Source organism: Esox lucius, chromosome 23, assembly GCF_011004845.1.
Source record: "Esox lucius isolate fEsoLuc1 chromosome 23, fEsoLuc1.pri, whole genome shotgun sequence".
Taxonomy (NCBI): Eukaryota; Metazoa; Chordata; class Actinopteri; order Esociformes; family Esocidae; genus Esox; species Esox lucius.
Genome location: NC_047591.1, coordinates 18,693,401 through 18,713,320, shown reverse-complemented (window position 1 = coordinate 18,713,320; position 19,920 = coordinate 18,693,401). Strand labels below are relative to the sequence as shown.

Sequence of the window (19,920 nt, the reverse complement as noted above, 5' to 3'; positions counted from 1 at the left end):
ATCTGTAAATTGACATGGATTCATTAGGCCATAATTTGCATCAACAAATAAATGATATAAGGTGTTTGTGTGTATATGAAACATTTCTGGGACCGTTTTTCAACGCATATAACATGGGACCAATTGTTCTTTCTTAAACCCAGTTTAGATAACATGGCATATTAAAATGTCTTCACATAATCATTTAATTAACAGTGAGATAATTAATATTGTTGCCTAAACAATTTGCAATGCAACTGTTTACTGAATGATTGCACCCACAATAAAAACAAAGTGATTCCAAACACTTTGTGAATCAACCGCTCAGTTAATATTCCCTCAATGGCCTACAAACAAGCAATGAACGGCCAACAAAGGTTACAAGCAGGTGAAATAAATCACCACCCGAAACCCACCTCGCTCTCAGAGAGGAATACCGAGTCAACATATCACATGCCAGTCTAATAACAGCCTTGCATATAATATAATAGATCGCCCATTGTTACGAATCCAGCTCTCTTAACACCCCTCAACTGTGGAATTGTGATGATGCGAAGCCATCAACGATGATCCCTGGGGTGTATACCACGAAGGGTGTTCAACCTACTTGATAATTCTGGGTTATCAAGGAAAGTCAGGATTGATAAACTCTGACTGCCTAAAGTGGTGTTAAATGGGACTACGGCAGTGATTAACATGTTTGTTAGTTGACTCGGCGTTAACTTACTGGAGTTTGTGCGCGTTCGCCTAAAAGGGGCGTTGCACAATGGCTTATGCTCTGACTTCTTTCCTGGACGTATGCACGTTTATATAGAAATGATATGAGGAGTTTAAAGAAAGGTTAACGGCTGAATCTAAAACCGTGGCGGCCAACAAAGCCAGGATGGCTTGATGTCAGAGTATTTGCAACAACGCATCTTGGCAACTTAAATGAAAGATCACAACAATCACATTGAAGTAGAGGTGTACAAAGTAAAAGTACTCAACTGGGTTCAGCTGTGTTCACCACTTTAGAGAAGTATCCTAATTAAGATCTAAGTAACCAGGTAAAGGGAGTTCAAAACAAACCAGTGATCAATAAAATAAAAAGGAAGAGTCTAAATGATCAATTTAGGTCATTGGTTAGTTTTGTTTAGGTAATTTAGCTCATCCTTAGCAACTTCACAAAACTGTTGAACAGAGCTGAATACTTCTCCTGATTACTTTTTACACCACTGCATAGATGGCCATGACAAATTATTATTTGGTTTATATTTCTAAATAATGTCAACATAGTGTATATGAAGAAACAAATTAATTGATCTTGCATATAGTGACAGGTGCATCATGCATCTTTAGCTAGTTATAACGTACCCTGATTGACAATAGCTGGTTAATAATTAGCGTACTGTTTTCTGTTCCGTCACTGGCAAGCTATATAGTATACATTTTAAGAATTTAGTAGATAAACGAACTTAGCGAACACGTTAATTATCCCTAAATATATAGCTAGAGGTTGTCACATGGAAACACTTACCGAAATCTTAGTCCTGTATTTCTTCCTTCATAAACGCATGCACTAAATCAAAAAACCCTCACCAATGGAAACCGCCAATGGGCGTAACTTAATGTAGCGACCCTGTGTTCATTTAAAGTGCTATTCTAAGTTGCTCAGTTATGTTTCATTAGGGGGCGGGGACTGACAGATAGGTGGGGCTGTTTTAACCAAGTGCGACGTCCCGAAGTAAGGAGAGCATCTCTGGGGGCTCGGGGATGGCCGGGGCATGTTCAGGGGTCTCCGGCCATAGCTTGTATAAGGTGGGGTTTTGGCAGGAATCTCTCTCTCTTGTGTCTCCACTCCTGTGTATGATAGAGAACCGTAACATGTGATACTTGTGTGAGCTAGTTACAGATCTAGGAGAGAGTTTGTCAAGAATCTGTTTATTAACAGATATTGTTGGGCGTAGACTGTGGCCACACATCTGTCTTGTTAGGGTTAATAAATTCTACCCGGTGTTCTTTACCTCTGACTCCGACTCCTGATTTAGCATCCCGGCTGGGGTGTTACATTAATATTAGGGAAGCCCCATATTTAGTTATGCCCCCGACTTGCGGTCTGCAGATTTACCCTCCTCGTTCATCGGGAAGTTACACCCAACGTCACTAAGTTACTCTAAAAGTTATCTCGGTAAGCCATCTCATATAATATCATATAAATACTTTAAACAATTAATTGTATGATAAAACATATAAAATACGTACATACTTGTGCAAATTTTTTATGTATAGTGTTAGCTATTTTACTCAAAATTATTAATTCACAATGTATGTATTACGGAACTTTTAATCTGAAGAATCACCAAAAATCCAATAACCGGAAGTACTTTATTACTTCCTGCTTGTTTTCATTTGTCGCTTGCTAATTTACTTTCAATTGTCCTTTTGGAAATCAAAGATATTAGCTAAGTCTGCATTTCGTGCGTGACTACTTTTGTATAAGGAAGAGATGCTGTATGAGAATCCATACGAAAACGGTATTGTTAGTTTTAGACTTGCTTTTTACCACGGCCATGTTATTACCATGTTATTCTAGCTGAATTTGAACTGTTAGTATGCCTGGAGTCGAAGAAGGCCTGTCTAAAATCATCCACTGCACTGTTGTGTTTAGTAAGGGATTGCTTATTTTGCTTGGGCCTATAAGCAATGAAACATCTACTAGAAAATGTCTTAACCAGCTCCATCACAGTCAGACAGCAAACATTGTTTTGGTCACAACATGTTCCTAGTGTTGTTATGTTGTGCACAGGTGATCTTTGCATGCATGGAAGAGTGGCTGTGTCTTCAGTAAACATATTCTCATTGTAACATGGAAACATGCCCAGGTGGAAACTCACATTTTCAGTTTGTTAAATATTTTTTAATTGATCAGTAAAAATATATATATATAAGAAATAAGGGCACAAGTTTTAAATGTAACTTTGAGAATTGCTTCAGTGTAATCTCAGTCAATTTTGAAGTTTCAAATCCGGATTCATGTCCTTTACTTTTAGGTGCCCCTCTTCTTCTTCCTTCTCTGCGTCTTTTCATTCCACCACTGCGGCTGGTCTCTGCAGCCATGTGGCAGGTGGTTCAGCAAGGACAGGTTCAAGATTATGGGATGCTGGAGGAGTTTGTCACCACGGTGACAGAAATTGTACCAGAGCTTTTGAGTTGCAGTCAGAGAGCCAAACTCATCCTGGGATTTCGAGCGAGGGTAAGGTCAGGTTCAGAATGGGTGTTGATGTGATGCGTTTCCTTGCCTTTAGCCAAAATACTGAACTATGGCTAGAAAGTGTGTTGTTAACTTTGACTCACTCCTGACTGGTCCTTTGTCATTTCAGTTGGTGATAGAGCTGTGTCGTACTGAGCAGACATCAAATGTCCAAAATATTCAACAACATCTGGATAAGATCCGATCCCTCGCATCAACCGCTGATTCAGGGGTTAGTATCTGAAAAGTAGGCATCACCCAACGTGAAACCAACAGGCCCAAGCCAACAGTGTTGGTCTGAGTGTTAAGCTTACATTTTTCTAACAGTTGTCCATGTTCTGTTTTAGCCAAGTAATGCAGATGTGGGATTGTGTGAATCAAAGTTTGTCGAGCTGGTTGAATCTCTGCTGAAAGACCCAAGTGAAAGGGAGCACTTTTACCAGGTTTGTTAACATTTTGAACTTTCTTCTTTTAGAGTTGTTGGGGTTACATACAGTACAAGAGATGGTTATAGTAACTAACAACATCAGTAGCATACAGTATGAGATGGTTAGAATAATACACAACTTCCACAACATACAGATGGCAACCATGTGGTGCCCCATCGTGTGGTATCCATAGATATAGAAGCCTAGATATATTGATGCCATCTGAAGTTATATGAATACATTTATCTGATTTTACATACCTGATTAGCCATTCGATACCAGGTTCTACTTATTAGAAACCTAAAACATATAGAGCAACAAAGGTCAGGATTTTTTACAGCTTTGCGTTGGTTCAAGATGCACTTTATTTCACTAATATTTCTACATAATATTCAAATAGAATGGACACATACAGGTTCATGGATATGTTTATGTAAGTACATTTTAAGCTGTGTATTGCTATTTTACATTCATTTTTCATTCCTAGGATGTGTTCCCTGTGGAACTAACATAGGCTAGGTTAGAACTCAGAAATATATGAATATATATATATATATATCTCCAATAAATGTAAGTATTTAAGTGTGTTACATTCCAACGCTTATCCACTGTCAGTGACGTTATTTGATTATGGCATCTTAATAAACTAAACAATACGAGGACCATCCTGGATGATGGTCAAAGACCAAAGGCTAGAGCAGCACATTCTTGGCTAATTGTTAACACAATTTATTTACACATTCCTAGGATGTGTTTCCTGTGGAATTCAGCCCACGGTATGACATTGCAATACAGATGCTGATGTTGGACTTCCTTACCAGACTTGAGAAGTTACTTCCCATACCAGACCTGGAACAGGTACTAAGGAGAAACACCATTGTCAAAATAACAACAGTCAATGTGGTTGAATTCAGAAACAAGGACTATGTTTTGGTTCATGCATTTAAACCATGTTACTCTTCCTCTCTCCAGACTGCCTCCTTGCTAAATGCTGTCCCCTCTGCCCTGGAACAATGTGTTCAGTCTGTACCAGACCCCAGGCAGCTGAGGACCCTGCTGCAGTACCATAGAAAACTTGGACATGTGGAATCTGTCGGCGGTCAGTATATTACAGAGTTATAGGTTTACTCTCATGGAGAACTTGGCTATATTGCAAAATAGATTATTGTTTTTGTCAAAAGTTTATACATAACATGGCATTTACATAATTTACATATATAATGCAAAAATGAAGTGCAATCACAGTTTAATCTTTCTTCTTCATTGCCTCCCTCTTTTGTATGAAAAGGAGCTGCATCCTCCATTGGTGACTGCATCCTGTCCTCTCTGTCCCTTCCTCCACACGTGCAAGTGGTGACTGGTCCAAATACAGAATCGGCTACACAGTCAGAAGAAATGGATTTGGATGGAATGAAACCGAGGGAGTCGGAGATGGAGTCTGCTTTTGGGGAAATTGAAAATGAAGCTGTTTCTAGCTTGAATTCACTCGAACCTTCACATTCTAAAACACTCAAACAAAGTAAAATTAGCTCGACGGTGCTAAACCCCCGAAAGATCTCTCCTTATAGGGGTGCAGTGAAACAGCCAGTCTCCTCAAAGGTGCTCTCGTCCCAGACAAAGTCATGTAAACGACAAGGCCCATTCAGTAAGACATGTGAAGTGTGTGGAAAGAGTTTCACTCGAGTCACAGCAATGAGAAGGCATCAGCTTACCCACACTGGAGATCTCAAGTTTAAGTGTCTCTCATGTGAAAAATGCTTCAGAGACAGTCATGATCTGAAGAGACACCAGAGACGAGTTTGTGGAAGGGAACTGCAAATTTGGGATAACCGTGAAAATGAAGAGTTGCAGCCACCCTCCACTTGCAAATCTCCAGTAGCCTCTCCCATAAACATTCCCCCACCACCAGGGCCATCCCAGCAAGGATCTCTGGACAATATCACATCCAATAACACCTGCTCTGTATGTGGAAGATTTTTTGCTCGTACTTCAAGTTTTGTCAGGCACATGAGCTCTCACTCCAAAGAGCGTCCATTTAAATGTGTCAACTGTGATAAGAGATTTAAGTATTCGTATGATTTGAAAAAGCACCAGTATGAACTGTGTAAGAAATTGACCCTGGGTGATTTGTCTCAGGATGGTGGTCAGAATGTGGCCGAACCAAATGGGAGTCCGAAACCAGAGGTTTTTCTTGGTACCGCAGAGAATGAAACCCAGGTAGATTCCAGAACCTGTCACGTCTGTGGTAAGAGTTTTACTTTTGCCTCACAAATGGAAAGGCATTTGAAATCTCACTCGAGGGCACGTCCCTACAACTGTGCTACTTGTGAAAGGAGCTTTAAGTACAAAGACTCTTTGAAGAAACATCAGGAGATCCTTGGCCATGAAGGGATATTAGAAAACACAGAAAGTTGCAGCTCCCCTCCAACTACTGTGGGAAACATCCCTGAGGCCAGTACCACGGACGGTGATACAGGGGACGCTCCCAAAACACATACATGCACTGTGTGTGGAAAAGTGTTGGACTGTGCCGGTCATTTAGCTACTCATATGAGATCCCACTCAAAGGAACGTCCCTATCAGTGTTTGCATTGTGACCAGCGCTTTAAGTATATGCAAAGTCTGAATCAACACCAGAAATATATCTGTAAAATGAACCGGGTAAAGTCCTCTCAAATGGAAGCGCGGCGCCGACAGGAGTCAGGTCAACCAGTGGCTGCTAAAGCTAATGCCCCGCAAACATCTACGATTGAACTTGACACGTGCAATTTGAAGCAACACCGAGAAAGAGTAGACAAAGACTAAAAACTAAAGCTTGTCTTAAAATGTGAAGCTAGAAAAGTGGTCTTCAAATGTGGTGAAACTAAATGCAAAGAGAAAACTATTGATTAACACACCACTGGTTTGGGCTGTCGTTTGTCATGCCTAAAATCAGCCCTTTGCTGTCATATAGTGGCCATGTACCAATACCCACTGTCTCAGCTCTCATTGATTGAAGAGTGAATTAATCAATGGAAAAATAGTATGTTTTGAAGAGCGCCTATGCGACATTGATAAGAGTAAGAAAGAGAAGAAAAAAAAGAAATATGTATGTATGTATGTATGTATGAACACCTGTTCAATTTCTCATTAATGCAATTATCTAATCAACCAATCACATGGCAGTTGCTTCAATGCATTTAGGGGTGTGGTCCTGGTCAAGACAATCTCCTGAACTCCAAACTGAATGTCAGAATGGGAAAGAAAGGTGATTTAATCAATTTTGAGCGTGGCATGGTTGTTGGTGCCAGACGGGCCGGTCTGAGTATTTCACAATAATTTCAAATTGGTTTCTTGAACATGACAATGAGTTCACTGAACTGAAATGGCCCCCACAGTCACCAGATCTCAACCCAAAATAGCATCTTTGGGATGTGGTGGAACGGGTGCTTCGTGCCCTGGATGTGCATCCCACAAATCTCCATCAACTGCAAGATGCTATCCTATCAATATGGGCCAACATTTCTAAAGAATGCTTTCAGCACCTTGTAGAATTAAGGCAGTTCTGAAGGCGAAAGGGGGTCAAACACAGTATTAGTATGGTGTTCCTAATAATCCTTTAGGTGAGAGTATAAAGTAAAGATGGGCTACATTCACCTGAAGGAGCCTACTCAGTTGGCTCACTATCAGCTCTTTTTTTAAAATGCTTACAAATGACCAGTCTCCTCACATTTTAAACTTTAGGAGGACATGAGGTCCTGGTCCACACCTGCGGAGTACCTGGTTTGCGGGGCCCGTCGCTGTCCTTGTCAATCTGGTCATGCTTCTGACCTAGTCTAAATTTAAATAGACTAATTATTCCAATTGGACTCTTAAAATCTCACCCGGCACAGCCAGAAGAGGACTAGTCACCCCTCTGAGCCTGGGTCCTCTCTAGGTTTCTTCCTAAATTTCGGCCTTCTTAGGGAGTTTTTCCTAGCCACTGAAATTCAACACTACTGTTGTTTCCTGTAAAAAGCACAACTGCTGTTGTACAAAGGGCTTTATGAATACATTTGATTGATTGATAAAACACTAAATAGACCAGGACTACTACGAAAAGGTGAAAAAGCAGGGTAGATATGTTTGAGCATGAAAGTTAAATCTTAGCAGGTTTTTTTTGTGAAGTTACCCCTACTAAACGTGGAACGGAAAGATGCACTCTCCCCACTATTGATTCTGCAGAGCAAATATACAATCTTTAGAAAATACATTTTCACCATGTCAGCAAAGAATTGTTGAGCAAAAATACGTTAAGGAAATTCGGGAGCTAAATGAACAGCTCCCTTCACCAAAAAGAGATTTCCAGAAGAGACGTTTGTTCGAAAACGACCTGTATTGAACAGTTTAAATGACATTTATTTACAGATGTTTCGCAATGTGGATTATAAGTAAAGATTTTAAAGACTCACTTATGAAAGTAAAACAGCGACATACGTTTTTATTTGTTAAACTGTTGCACACTTGTAAAAAAAGATTTGCAAACTTGGAATTACTTTTGTAATTCTATTTTTTATTTTTTTTTGCAAACGTGCAATTACTTTGTTGTATATAATGTGTTGTTGTATAAGAATTGTATCTAACTTGATATTTGGAATCATACAACTTATTAATAACACTTGCAAAGGTAAAATACGGAAGCTCAGTTTTGTCACTAAAATGTTGCTAGAACTGTGACAAATATATTTTTATTAGTAAATCACTACTTCTACTTGCCCACTTCAGGCTGGTGGAGAGTGCCTGCCTCAAGTGGAGGAGTTTAAGTATCTAGGGGTCTTGTTCACAAGTGAGGGAAGGATGGAACGGGAGATTGACAGACGGATCGGTGCAGCTTCTGCAGTAATGCAGTCGATGTATCGGTCTGTCGTGGTGAAGAAAGAGCTGAGCCGCAAGGCGAAGCTCTCGATTTACCAGTCAATCTACGTTCCTACTCTCACCTATGGTCATGAGCTTTGGGTCATGACCGAAAGGACAAGATCCCGGAAACAGGTGGCCAAAATGAGCTTTCTCCACAGGGTGGCCGAGCGATCCCTTAGAGAGGGTGAGAAGCTCGGTCACCCGGGAGGAGCTCAGAGTAGAGCCGCTGCTCCTCCACATCGAGAAGGGTCAGCTGAGGTGGCTTGGGCATCTGTTTCGGATGCCTCCGGAACGCCTTCCTGGGAAGGTGTTCCGGTCCCGTCCCACCGGGAGGAGACCCCGGGGAAGACCTAGGACACGCTGGAGGGACTATGTCTCCCGGCTGGCCTGGGAACGCCTCGGTGTCCCCCCGGGAAAGAGCTAGAGGAAGTGTCTGGGGAGAGGGAAGTCTGGGCATCACTGCTTAGACTGCTGCCCCCGCGACCCGGCCCCGGATAAGCAGAAGATGATGGATGGATGGATGGATAGTAAATCACTGTCTGCAGTAGTACGTTTCACATCGTTTTCACCCGCAGTTACCCATAAAGCCTCTGTTTGGCAGGCCATAGCTTTTTCTGACCAATCAACTGAAAGCACCGGTGAAGTACGTCACGGACTCACCATGCACTCAGTTCATTGGGTAGAAAAGCTATGCCGTACCAGAGTTATCAGAGGTATCTACGCTTGCAAATGCTTTGAAATAACTACCGCAAACTGATTTACCAATAAAAATAATTTTGTCACAGTTCCAGTGAAATGTTTGTGACTAAACTCTGAGCGTCCGTATTTTACGTTGGCAAGTGTTTTTAATGAGTTGCCTGATTCCAAATATCAAGTTAGTTACAAGCCTGCAAATATGTTAAACAACTAGGAAAGTAATTACAATTTTGTAAATCTTTTAGGAGTGTGCAAAGTTTTTACCTCTTCAAAAGCTATTCCAAGTATGCAAACCTTGTATGCATACTTGCTGGCCCTTTATTACTTGGTGTCGGATCACACCCAAAACGTGTGGTGTCGCACACCCATAGAACTTTTCACAAGTATATAACCACACATAATCCTTGAAAAAATATAGTAAACATGAGCAGTGGTCGAATGAGTGTAGTGTAAATTGGTTGAGTCCTTCTATTTCACGGTTGGCCCTGCATGAACCGCGGACTATTGTAGAAACACGCGGGCCATGCTAATATTGCTGTTTTTCATTAACAGGTCAAATCTGTAAACATGAACGCAACCTTCAACGATTACAAACGTTTCATATAAAAAAGTCAGTAAATTCTTGAGGCCCTCATCTGTGGCAATTCATAAGACAAATAAGAACATTTATACAATAATTGAACATTTCTGGGATCGTTAGTCAGCTCACGAAACAGGACCTGTTGACGCGTTGTTTATAAACTGCTTTTAAACGGCGTGGTGCATTATTAGATGGGTTCGCCATGTGGGTTATTATTGAGATATTGAAGAGTATTGCTAATCATCATATTCAACTACATACAGTGAGTGACTACATTCAAAGTGAATAAAGACCAAAACATATTGCTATTTGACAATAATTGAGAACTAACCACTCTGATCATATTCCTTCCCTCAATGCTCCACAAGGAAGCAAAGAACGGTCATCAATGGCAGAGAGCACATGAACTGAATCATCACTCAAAACCCGCTTCGCGCTCAGAAAGGAATATCAAAACTCATCCTCGTGGGTAGCGAGACCAAACACTTTAGAAGCACATTTCTCAAGTCAAAAACTATAGAAATGATCCCTGAAAGTATAGTCTTAACGAACCAATAAGCGAGGAAGAGTACCCTATGCTGGCACAGTCGTTCTCACTGTCGGTTACCGCAGTTTGAAACGCGAACTATAATAGGAACACGTGGGCCATGCTAATCGTGCTAGTTTTCAACAACAAATAAAATATGTAAACAGTCTTAATCCCATGTCTAATTGGACTCACACATCACTTTGTAATATTTTAGTAATCTTTTAACACACGTGTTCAAGTTCAGGACGTCGTAAAAGAGGGAGGTTCCAGAGGGTAATCGTGTAGTTTTCCGAGTATACCCATTGGTTGAAAAGTACGTGTCACACACTGAAGATACATTAATTTGCGCGAGGTTGCTACCCTTATTATACTTGACAAAATATGAACGCAATATTCAACTATTTCAAATATGTTACTGTGTTACAATTCAATCAAGGAAGTCAGCAAATTGACATGGATTCATTAGGTTATTATCTGCGTCAAAAAATAAACGATATAAGGTGTTTGTGTGTATATGGAACATTTCTGGGATCGTTTGTCAGCTCACGAAACATGGGACCAACTGTTCACGCGGAGTTTATACACTGCTTTTAAATGACTTGGAGGTTTGTTAGATGGCATCGCAATGGGGGTTATGAATTGAGATAATAAAGATGATTGCTAATCATCAAATACAACTACCCAATATGAAATACATCTGAAATCCAAACAATTTTGTTATTCGACATTAATTAAGAACTAACCACTCTGACCATATTCCTTCCCTCAATACTCCACAAGGAAGCAAAGAACGGTCATCAATGGCAGAGAGCACATGAACTGAATCATCACTCAAAACCCGCTTCGCGCTCAGAAAGGAATATCAAAACTCATCCTCGTGGGTAGCGAGACCAAACACTTTAGAAGCACATTTCTCAAGTCAAAAACTATAGAAATGATCCCTGAAAGTATAGTCTTAACGAACCAGTAAGCGAGGAAGAGTACCCTATGCTGGCACAGTCGTTCTCACTGACGGTTACCGCAGTTTGAAACGCGAACTATAATAGGAACACGTGGGCCATGCTAATCATACTAGTTTTCAACAACAGATAAAATATGTAAACAGTCTTGATCACATGTCTAAATGGACTCACACACCACTTTGTAATGTTTTAGTAATCTTTTAACGCAATTGTTCAAGTGCAGTACGTCGCAAATGAGGGAGGTTCCAGAGGGTAATCGTGTAGTTTTCGGAGAACAGACATTGGTTGAAAAGTACGTGTCACAAACTGAAGATGCAAATTAATTTGCGGAAGGTTGCCACACTAATTATACTCAACAAAAAAATGAATGCAATATTCAACTGTTTCAAATATGTTACTGTGTTACAATTCATTCAAGGAAGTCAGCAAATTGACATGGATTCATTAGGTTATCATCTGCGTCAAAAAATTAACGATATACGGTGTTTGTGTGTACATGGGATATTTCTGGGATCGTTTGTCAGCTCACGAAACAAAGGATTAAATGTTCACGCGTTGTTTACACAATGCTTTTGAATGGCATGGTGCATTATCAGATGGATTCGCCATGTGGGCTATGAACTGTAATATAGAAAGATATTGCTAATCATGAAATTCAACTACATTAAGTGAATGACTACATTCAAAGTGAACTACAAATGAAGTCCTAAAGATATTGCTGTTTTACATTAATTAAGAGCTAACCACTCTGATCATATTCCCTCCCTCAATGCTCCACAAGGAAGCAAAGAACGGTCATCAATGGCAGAGAGCACATGAACTGAATCATCACTCAAAACCCGCTTCGCGCTCAGAAAGGAATATCAAAACTCATCCTCGTGGGTAGCGAGACCAAACACTTTAGAAGCACATTTCTCAAGTCAAAAACTATAGAAATGATCCCTGAAAGTATAGTCTTAACGAACCAGTAAGCGAGGAAGAGTACCCTATGCTGGCACAGTCGTTCTCACTGACGGTTACCGCAGTTTGAAACGCGAACTATAATAGGAACACGTGGGCCATGCTAATCATACTAGTTTTCAACAACAGATAAAATATGTAAACAGTCTTGATCACATGTCTAAATGGACTCACACACCACTTTGTAATGTTTTAGTAATCTTTTAACGCAATTGTTCAAGTGCAGTACGTCGCAAATGAGGGAGGTTCCAGAGGGTAATCGTGTAGTTTTCCGAGTACAGCCATTGGTTGAAAAGTACGTGTCACAAACTGAAGCTGCAAATTCATTTGCGTAAGTTTTCTACCCTAATTATACGACATTCAACTATTTCAAATATGTTACTGTGTTACAATTCATTCAAGGAAGTCAGCAAATTGACATGGATTCATTAAGTCATAATCTGCGTCAAGAAATAAACGATATAAGGTGTTTGTGTGTATATGGAACATTTCTGGAATCGTTTGTCAACTGGAAACATGGGACCAACAGTTTAGATAGCCTGGTGTATTAAAATGTCTCCACATAATTATTTAATAAACAGCGAGGTAATGAATATTGTTGCATACATTCTAGAAGCAACTGCTAACTACTGCAACCACAATTAAATACAAATAAAATTGATAAACACTAATAATATTCCCTACTTCAATAGCAATAAACTGTCATCAGTGGATATAAGCAGGCGAAATAAATGACACCTAGAACCCACCTCGTTCTCAAAAAAATACTCGTTAATTATGAGGCGGAACAGCATTTTTAGCTCATTTCTCAAGTCAGAAACTAGATAAAAGACCCCTGAAATTCTAGCCTGACATGCGTAGAAGGCGAATGAAGGCAGCGCATTTTGTAAAGTTTTAAGTACTTTTAACAATCTTTCAGTGTTGGAACGACGCAAAAGAGGGCGGTTCCAGAGGCTAAAATGTGTATTTTTCTGAGGACAGTCATTGGTTGAAATAGTCTTTGACACACAGTGAATATGCTAATTAGATTAGTGTTCAAAGTTTATTCATCAAACCTTGAACTGTATCTGGAAGGTTGCTATCCTAGCTAGGCTGAACAAAATTGAGAAGCAACATTTGTGTTGAAATAACAGTGCTCTGAAAATTAATAATGATCACAAATATGTGTGTAGGCCTGTCTTACAATGAAATAATGCCACACCATAGGGATTGTCAGTTATTATTATTGTCAGTTATTATAGGTCAGTCTAATAATAGCCTGACATAATATAATAGAGCTTCCTTTCTTGCGAATACCTTTTTTTTTATGTCCCTCAACTGTGGAGTTGTGATGATGCAAAGCCATCAACTACGTTATGGGTGGTGAGAAATACTTTCTCTAAATCCATTAGGATAATAGAATATTTTCTCTAAATGGCAATGCCTCAAATACATACGGTGGAAATGTTTTGCATTTCACATAGTATCATATAAATGCTTTTAACGATTATTTAAAAGATAACGAGTATAAAATGCGTAGATATTTGTGCACATTTTTGTACAAATTGTTAGCTGCCTTAGTCCCAATAATTCATTCACAAAATATGCATGACCGGACCTTTATTTTGAAGAATCTTAAAAGTCGATACCCGGAAGTACTTTATTATTACCTGATTTACATCTCTTTTCTTTCGTTTGACGCTTGTTAATTTACCTATGTTTAAAAACAAGTGTTAAAATTGTCCTCTTGGAAATCAAATATATTAGATTAGTCGTGCGTGACAACATTTGTATAAGGACGAGATGCTGTATGAGGATCCATTCGAAAACGGTATTTATGGTTTAAGACTTGCTGTTTACCACGGCTGTTATTCTTGCTGACTTAGAACTGTATTGTTTGTATGCCTGGGGCCGAAGAAGGCCTACCTAAGAATCATCACTGTTTTGTTTAGCATGGGCCTATATAAGCATGAATTGTTTTTCCCCTACATGTAAATTACGTTGGTATCTGGAGCCTTATTTCACACGAATCAGCAGTACTTCATTAGTCATTTGTTTGATGCAGTTTGCACATCCACGACAACTCAATAGGTTCATGGAATGGAGAAATGCAACTTCTCGTAATTCGTCCTCCAAGCCATACGGATGCCGTTGGACTGTCAGTTATGTCAACATTTCCGTTTTAACCATGTTTTAAGACTATGACAATGTTTGTTTTAATTTACATTGTATTCGAACATTTTATTATAAACCTTATATTTTGGGTGCTGATAGGATTTATTCTCAGTATGTCAAAAATGCATTCTGACTATACGTAAAGTTATCAGCAGGTAACATTGACCATGTCTGACGCCATGTGAACTGAAGTCCCAAAGATGTATTTTATTGTTTTGAAACGTGAATTATAATTGTTTGTTTTGGAAACGGGGGATTTGTCTGTCGATTTAGCAAGAAAGTATATTTAAAATTATACTGGAAGCTGTCTTTACCAGCTCCATCACAGTAAGGCAGCAAACATTGTTTTGGTCACAACATGTTCCTAGTGTTGTTCTGTTGCGCACAGGTGATCTGTGCATGCATGGAAGAGTGGCTATGTCTTCAGTAAACATATTCTCACTGTAACATGGAAACATGCCCAGGTGGAAACTCACATTTTGAGTGTGTGAAATATTTCTTAATTGATCAGTAAAACAATTTATATAAGAAATAAGGGCACAAGTTTTAAATGTAACTTTGAGAATTGCTTCAGTGTAATCTCAGTCAAGTTTGAAGTTTCAAATCCAGATTCATGTCCTTTACTTTTAGGTGCCCCTCTTCTTCTTCCTTCTCTGCGTCTTTTCATTCCACCACTGCGGCTGGTCTCTGCAGCCATGTGGCAGGTGGTTCAGCAAGGACAGGTTCAAGATTATGGGATGCTGGAGGAGTTTGTCACCACGGTGACAGAAATTGTACCAGAGCTTTTGAGTTGCAGTCAGAGAGCCCAACTCATCCTGGGACTTCGAGCGAGGGTAAGGTCAGGTTCAGAATGGGTGTTGATGTGATGCGTTTCCTTGCCTTTAGCCAAAATACTGAACTATGGCTAGAAAGTGTGTTAACTTTGACTCACTCCTGACTGGTCCTTTGTCATTTCAGTTGGTGCTAGAGCTGTGTCGTACTGAGCCGACATCAGACGTCCAAAATATTCAACAACATCTGGATAAGATCCGATCCCTCGCGTCAACCGTTAATTTAGGGGTTAGTATCTGAAAAGTAGGCATCACCCAACGTGAAACCAACAGGCCCAAGCCAACAGTGTTGGTCTGAGTGTTAAGCTTACATTTTTCTAACAGTTGTCCATGCTCTGTTGTAGCCAAGTAATGCAGATGTGGAATTGTGTGAATCAAAGTTTGTGGAGCTGGTTGAATCTCTGCTGAAAGACCCAAGTGAAAGGGAGCACTTTTACCAGGTTTGTTAACATTTTGAACTTTCTTCTTTTACAGTTGTTGGGGTTACATACAGTACGAGAGATGGTTATAGTAACTAACAACATCAGTAGCATACAGTACGAGAGATGGTTAGAATAATACACAACTTCCACAACATACAGATGGCAACCGTGTGGTGCCCCATTGTGTGGTATCCATAGATATAGAAGCCTAGATAGATTGATGCCATCTGAAGTTATATGAATACATTTATCTGATTTTACATACCTGGTTAGCCATTCGATACCAAGCCATTAGAAACCTAAAACATATAGAGCAACAAAGGTCAGGATTTTTTACAGCTTTGCATTGGTTCAAGATGCACTTTATTCCACTAATATCTCGACTTATTATTCATATAGAATGTTTCTGAACACATATAGGTTAATGAATATGTTTATGTAAGTACATTTTAAGCTGTGCATTGCTATTTTACATTTATTTTTCATTCCTAGGATGTGTTCCCTGTGGAGTTCGGCCCACAGTATGATACTGCAATACAGATGCTGATGTTGGAATTCCTTACCAGACTTGAGAAGTTACTTCCCATACCAGACCTGGAACAGGTACTAAGGAGAAACACCATTGTCAAAATAACAACAGTCAGTGTGGTTGAATTCAGAAACAAGGACTATGTTTTGGTTCATGCATTTAAACCATGTTACTCTTCCTCTCTCCAGACTGCCTCCTTGCTAAATGCTGTCCCCTCTGCCCTGGAACAATGTGTTCAGTCTGTACCAGACCCCAGGCAGCTGAGGACCCTGCTGCAGTACCATAGAAAACTTGGACATTTGGAATCTGTCGGCGGTGAGTATAATACAGAGTTATAGGTTTACTCTCATGGACTGTTTCATCAAAATAATAAATTCTGTCAAGTAAAGAACTTGGCTATATTGCAAAATAGATTATTGTTTTTGTCAAAAGTTTATACATAACGTGGCATTTACATAATTTACATATATAATGCAAAAATGAAGTGCAATCACAGTTAAATCTTTCTTCTTCATTGCCTCCCTCTTTTGTATGAAAAGGAGCTGCATCCTCCATTGGTGACTGCATCCTGTCCTCTCTGTCCCTTCCTCCACACGTGCAATTGGTGACTGGTCCAAATACAGAATCGGCTACACAGTCAGAAGAAATGGATTTGGATGGAATGAAACCGAGGGAGTCGGAGATGGAGTCTGCTTTTGGGGAAATTGACAGTGAAGATGTTATTGGCTTGAATTCACTCAAACCTTCACATTTTGAAACATTAAAACAGACGGTGCAAAAACCCCAAAAGATTGCTCCTTGTAGGCGTGTAGTGAAACTGCCATCCCCCTTAAAGGTGCTCTCGTCCCAGAAAAAGTCATGTAAACGACAAGGCCCATTCAGTAAGACATGTGAAGTGTGTGGAAAGAGTTTCACTCGAGTCGCAGCAATGAGAAGGCATCAGCTTACCCACACTGGAGATCTCAAATTTAAGTGTCTCTCATGTGAAAAATGCTTCAGAGACAGTCATGATCTGAAGAGACACCAGAGACGAGTTTGTGAAAGGGAGCTGCAAATTTGGGATAACGGTAAATATGCAGAGATCCAGCCACCCTCCACTTGCGAATCTCCAGTAGCCTCTCCCATAAACATTCCCCCACCACCAGGGCCATCCCAGCAAGGATCTCTGGACACTATCACATCCAATAACACCTGCTCTGTATGTGGAAGATTTTTTGCCCGTACTTCAAGTTTGGTCAGGCATATGAGCTCTCACTCCAAAGAGCGTCCATTTAAATGTGTCAACTGTGATAAGAGATTTAAGTATTCGTATGATTTGAAAAAACACCAGAATGAACTGTGTAAGAAAATGACCCAGGTAGATTTGTCTCAGGATGGTGGTCAGAACGTATCCGAATTAAACAGGTGCCCACAACCAGAGGTTTTTCTTGGTACCGCAGAGAATGAAACCCAGGTAGATTCCAGAACCTGTCACGTCTGTGGTAAGATTTTGACTTTTGCCTCACAAATGGAAAGGCATTTGAAATCTCACTCGAGGGCACGTCCCTACAACTGTGCTACTTGTGAAAGGAGCTTTAAGTACAAAGACTCTTTGAAGAAACATCAGGAGATCCTTGGCCATGAAGGGATATTAGAAAACACAGAAAGTTGCAGCTCCCCTCCAACTACTGTGGGAAACTTCCCTGAGGCCAGTACCACGGACGGTGATACAGGGGACGCTCCCAAAACACATACATGCACTGTGTGTGGAAAAGTGTTGGACTGTGCCGGTCATTTAGCTACTCATATGAGATCCCACTCAGAGGAACGTCCCTATCAGTGTTTGCATTGTGACCAGCGCTTTAAGTATATGCAAAGTCTGAATCAACACCAGAAATATATCTGTAAAATGAACCGGGTAAAGTCCTCTCAAATGGAAGCGCGGCGCCGACAGGAGTCAGATCACCCAGTGGCTGCTGAAGCTAATGCCCCGCAAACATCTACGATTGAACTTGACACGTGCAATTTGAAGCAACACAGAGAAAGTGTAGACAAAGACGAAAAACTAAAGCTTGTCTTAAAATGTGAAGCTAGAAAAGTGGTCTTCAAATGTGGTGATTGTGGGAAGGACTTCAAATGTTCATCATCCCTAAGAACACATAAGCGAATCCACAGCCCATTCTATTGCTCTGATTGTGGAAGGGTACTACCAAATTCTATTGCCTTTGAAAGACATAAGCTGGTGCAACACAAGGAAATTCAGTGTACCATGTGTGAGAAGACCTTTACCCTGTTGGGTCGACTGAGAGACCACTACCTGCATCAACATAAATTCACAGGACCATACCCCTGCTCTCAGTGTGAGAGAACTTTTACGCAGTTATCGTATCTTGTCGTCCATGAGAGAGTTCACTCAGGGGAGTACCCTTACCAGTGCTCTGTTTGTCAAGCAAATTTCAATTCATCTAATTCTCTGACGATACACAGTAGGAAGCACACTGGAGAAAAGCCGTTCCTGTGCTGGCAGTGTGGAAAGAGCTTCAGGGCTGCTGGAGAACTTTCAGTGCACATGGGAACCCACTCAGAGGAGAGACTGTTTTCTTGCTCGCAGTGTGACATGTCCTACAGAACAAAACTTCAGTTGAATTCACACATCGAACAAGTTCATGAGGAGGTGAGATACCCATGTACAATCTGTGGAAAGCAGTTTTACAAATCAGTGTCACTGAAAAGACATAAACTTACTCACACTGGAGAAAGACCATGGCCATGCTCCTATTGCACAAAAACATTCATCACTGCCAATGAAAGGAGGTTGCATGAACGGTACCACACTGGGGAACGACCATACAAATGCCAAGATTGTGGAAAGTCCTTCATCCAGTCCGGTTACTTGAAATCACACAGAAGTCTTCATACAGGAGAGAAGCCGTTTGCGTGCAGCATTTGTGATAAACGTTTTCGATTGTCTTACCACAGGGTAAAACATGAGCGAACCCATACAAAACAGAATAAGTTACATGTGTGTGGGGAATGTGGATTAGCTTTTGCGCAAAGAAAGTGCCTGACAGAACACCGAAGTACTCACTCTTAAAAGAACATTGAGTATTTTTTTAATGATGCATATTCCATTATAGACAGTTCAGCTGCAAAAGTAGTGAGAGACAAAACATGGAAGCAACTACAGAAGTTCAGAGAAGGGTCTTGATTCCGTGTCTCCACAAGTGTGGTTTTAAGTTGTGTTACCACCCAGATAAAAACTCAAGTTATTATTTTGTTTTCATAACCAGCTATTTGATTATTATATTTTTTTTCATTTTGACATTCTTTAGTGGATAATTTTGAATTACCAGCTAATTTCAAATGCACTGTATCAGCCAAACTATAGAAACAGTTATTCTCCTGTAACCATAACATTGCATTTCCTAATGACAACAATAAAGTAGAAGACCACAAAACTGTGTGATTATTAAAGGTTTGTGTTTTAGCATTTGTAATCTGTTAAATCTCGAATGTTCAAGTCAATATCACTGGTTTAAAAATATTATTTTACTATTTACTTGTCAAACTGGAACAAAATGTTTGACTTAACTGATTATTACTTTGAGCATATGAAAGTTAGCAACACTTCTGGCCTGGGGGCTTCCGGTGGTCTGGGGGTATTTTATTAGTTTAAATACCCATTTTAAATACATGTAACAACAACTGCTCGTACGTTGATATTTACATAGGCAAATAAAAAAACGAAGTTGATAGTCAAATATGTCT

General features: G+C 40.0%; 1 protein-coding gene, 3 non-coding genes and 1 pseudogene across 5 annotated transcripts; 1 reads left to right on the top strand and 4 right to left on the bottom strand.

Moving 5' to 3' along the window:
* Nucleotides 1-298: 298 nt before the first annotated feature.
* LOC114830214 lies at nt 299-492 on the bottom strand (annotated as a pseudogene).
* Nucleotides 493-2,351: 1,859 nt separating this feature from the next.
* Nucleotides 2,352-19,886, top strand: LOC114830150 (zinc finger protein 14-like). 2 transcript variants are annotated; one of them, XM_029117065.2, is made up of 8 exons: nt 2,352-2,492; nt 3,009-3,211; nt 3,339-3,440; nt 3,556-3,651; nt 4,384-4,494; nt 4,609-4,735; nt 4,925-5,820; nt 17,594-19,886. In XM_029117065.2, exons 1-8 carry the CDS (start codon nt 2,465-2,467, stop codon nt 19,244-19,246), a joined length of 3,216 nt encoding a protein of 1,071 aa, XP_028972898.2. In that variant the 5' UTR covers nt 2,352-2,464; the 3' UTR covers nt 19,247-19,886. The 2 variants fall into 2 exon arrangements, with proteins under 2 accessions (XP_028972898.2, XP_028973029.2); XM_029117196.2 differs by lacking the exons at nt 2,352-2,492; nt 3,009-3,211; nt 3,339-3,440; ... (2 more) ...; nt 4,609-4,735; nt 4,925-5,820 and adding exons at nt 13,871-14,048; nt 15,023-15,225; nt 15,350-15,451; ... (1 more) ...; nt 16,137-16,247; nt 16,362-16,488 and having other exon boundaries at nt 16,713-19,880.
* On the bottom strand, nt 10,117-10,332 carry LOC114830208. The gene has a single exon (XR_003777922.1). It is a non-coding gene; the product is annotated as a small nucleolar RNA U3 (small nucleolar RNA).
* Nucleotides 11,058-11,273, bottom strand: LOC114830211. Its single transcript, XR_003777925.2, has one exon. It is a non-coding gene; the product is annotated as a small nucleolar RNA U3 (small nucleolar RNA).
* On the bottom strand, nt 12,021-12,236 carry LOC114830209. The gene has a single exon (XR_003777923.1). It is a non-coding gene; the product is annotated as a small nucleolar RNA U3 (small nucleolar RNA).
* Nucleotides 19,887-19,920: the final 34 nt, after the last annotated feature.

Coding starts and splice junctions, on each gene's coding strand:
- LOC114830150 (XM_029117065.2), top strand. CDS start 2,465: ATGCTGTATGAGAATCCATACGAAAACG. Junction 3,212..3,338: donor TCCTGGGATTTCGAGCGAGG/GTAAGGTCAGGT, acceptor TTGTCATTTCAG/TTGGTGATAGAGCTGTGTCG. Junction 5,821..17,593: donor ATGGGAGTCCGAAACCAGAG/GTTTTTCTTGGT, acceptor CCACAACCAGAG/GTTTTTCTTGGTACCGCAGA.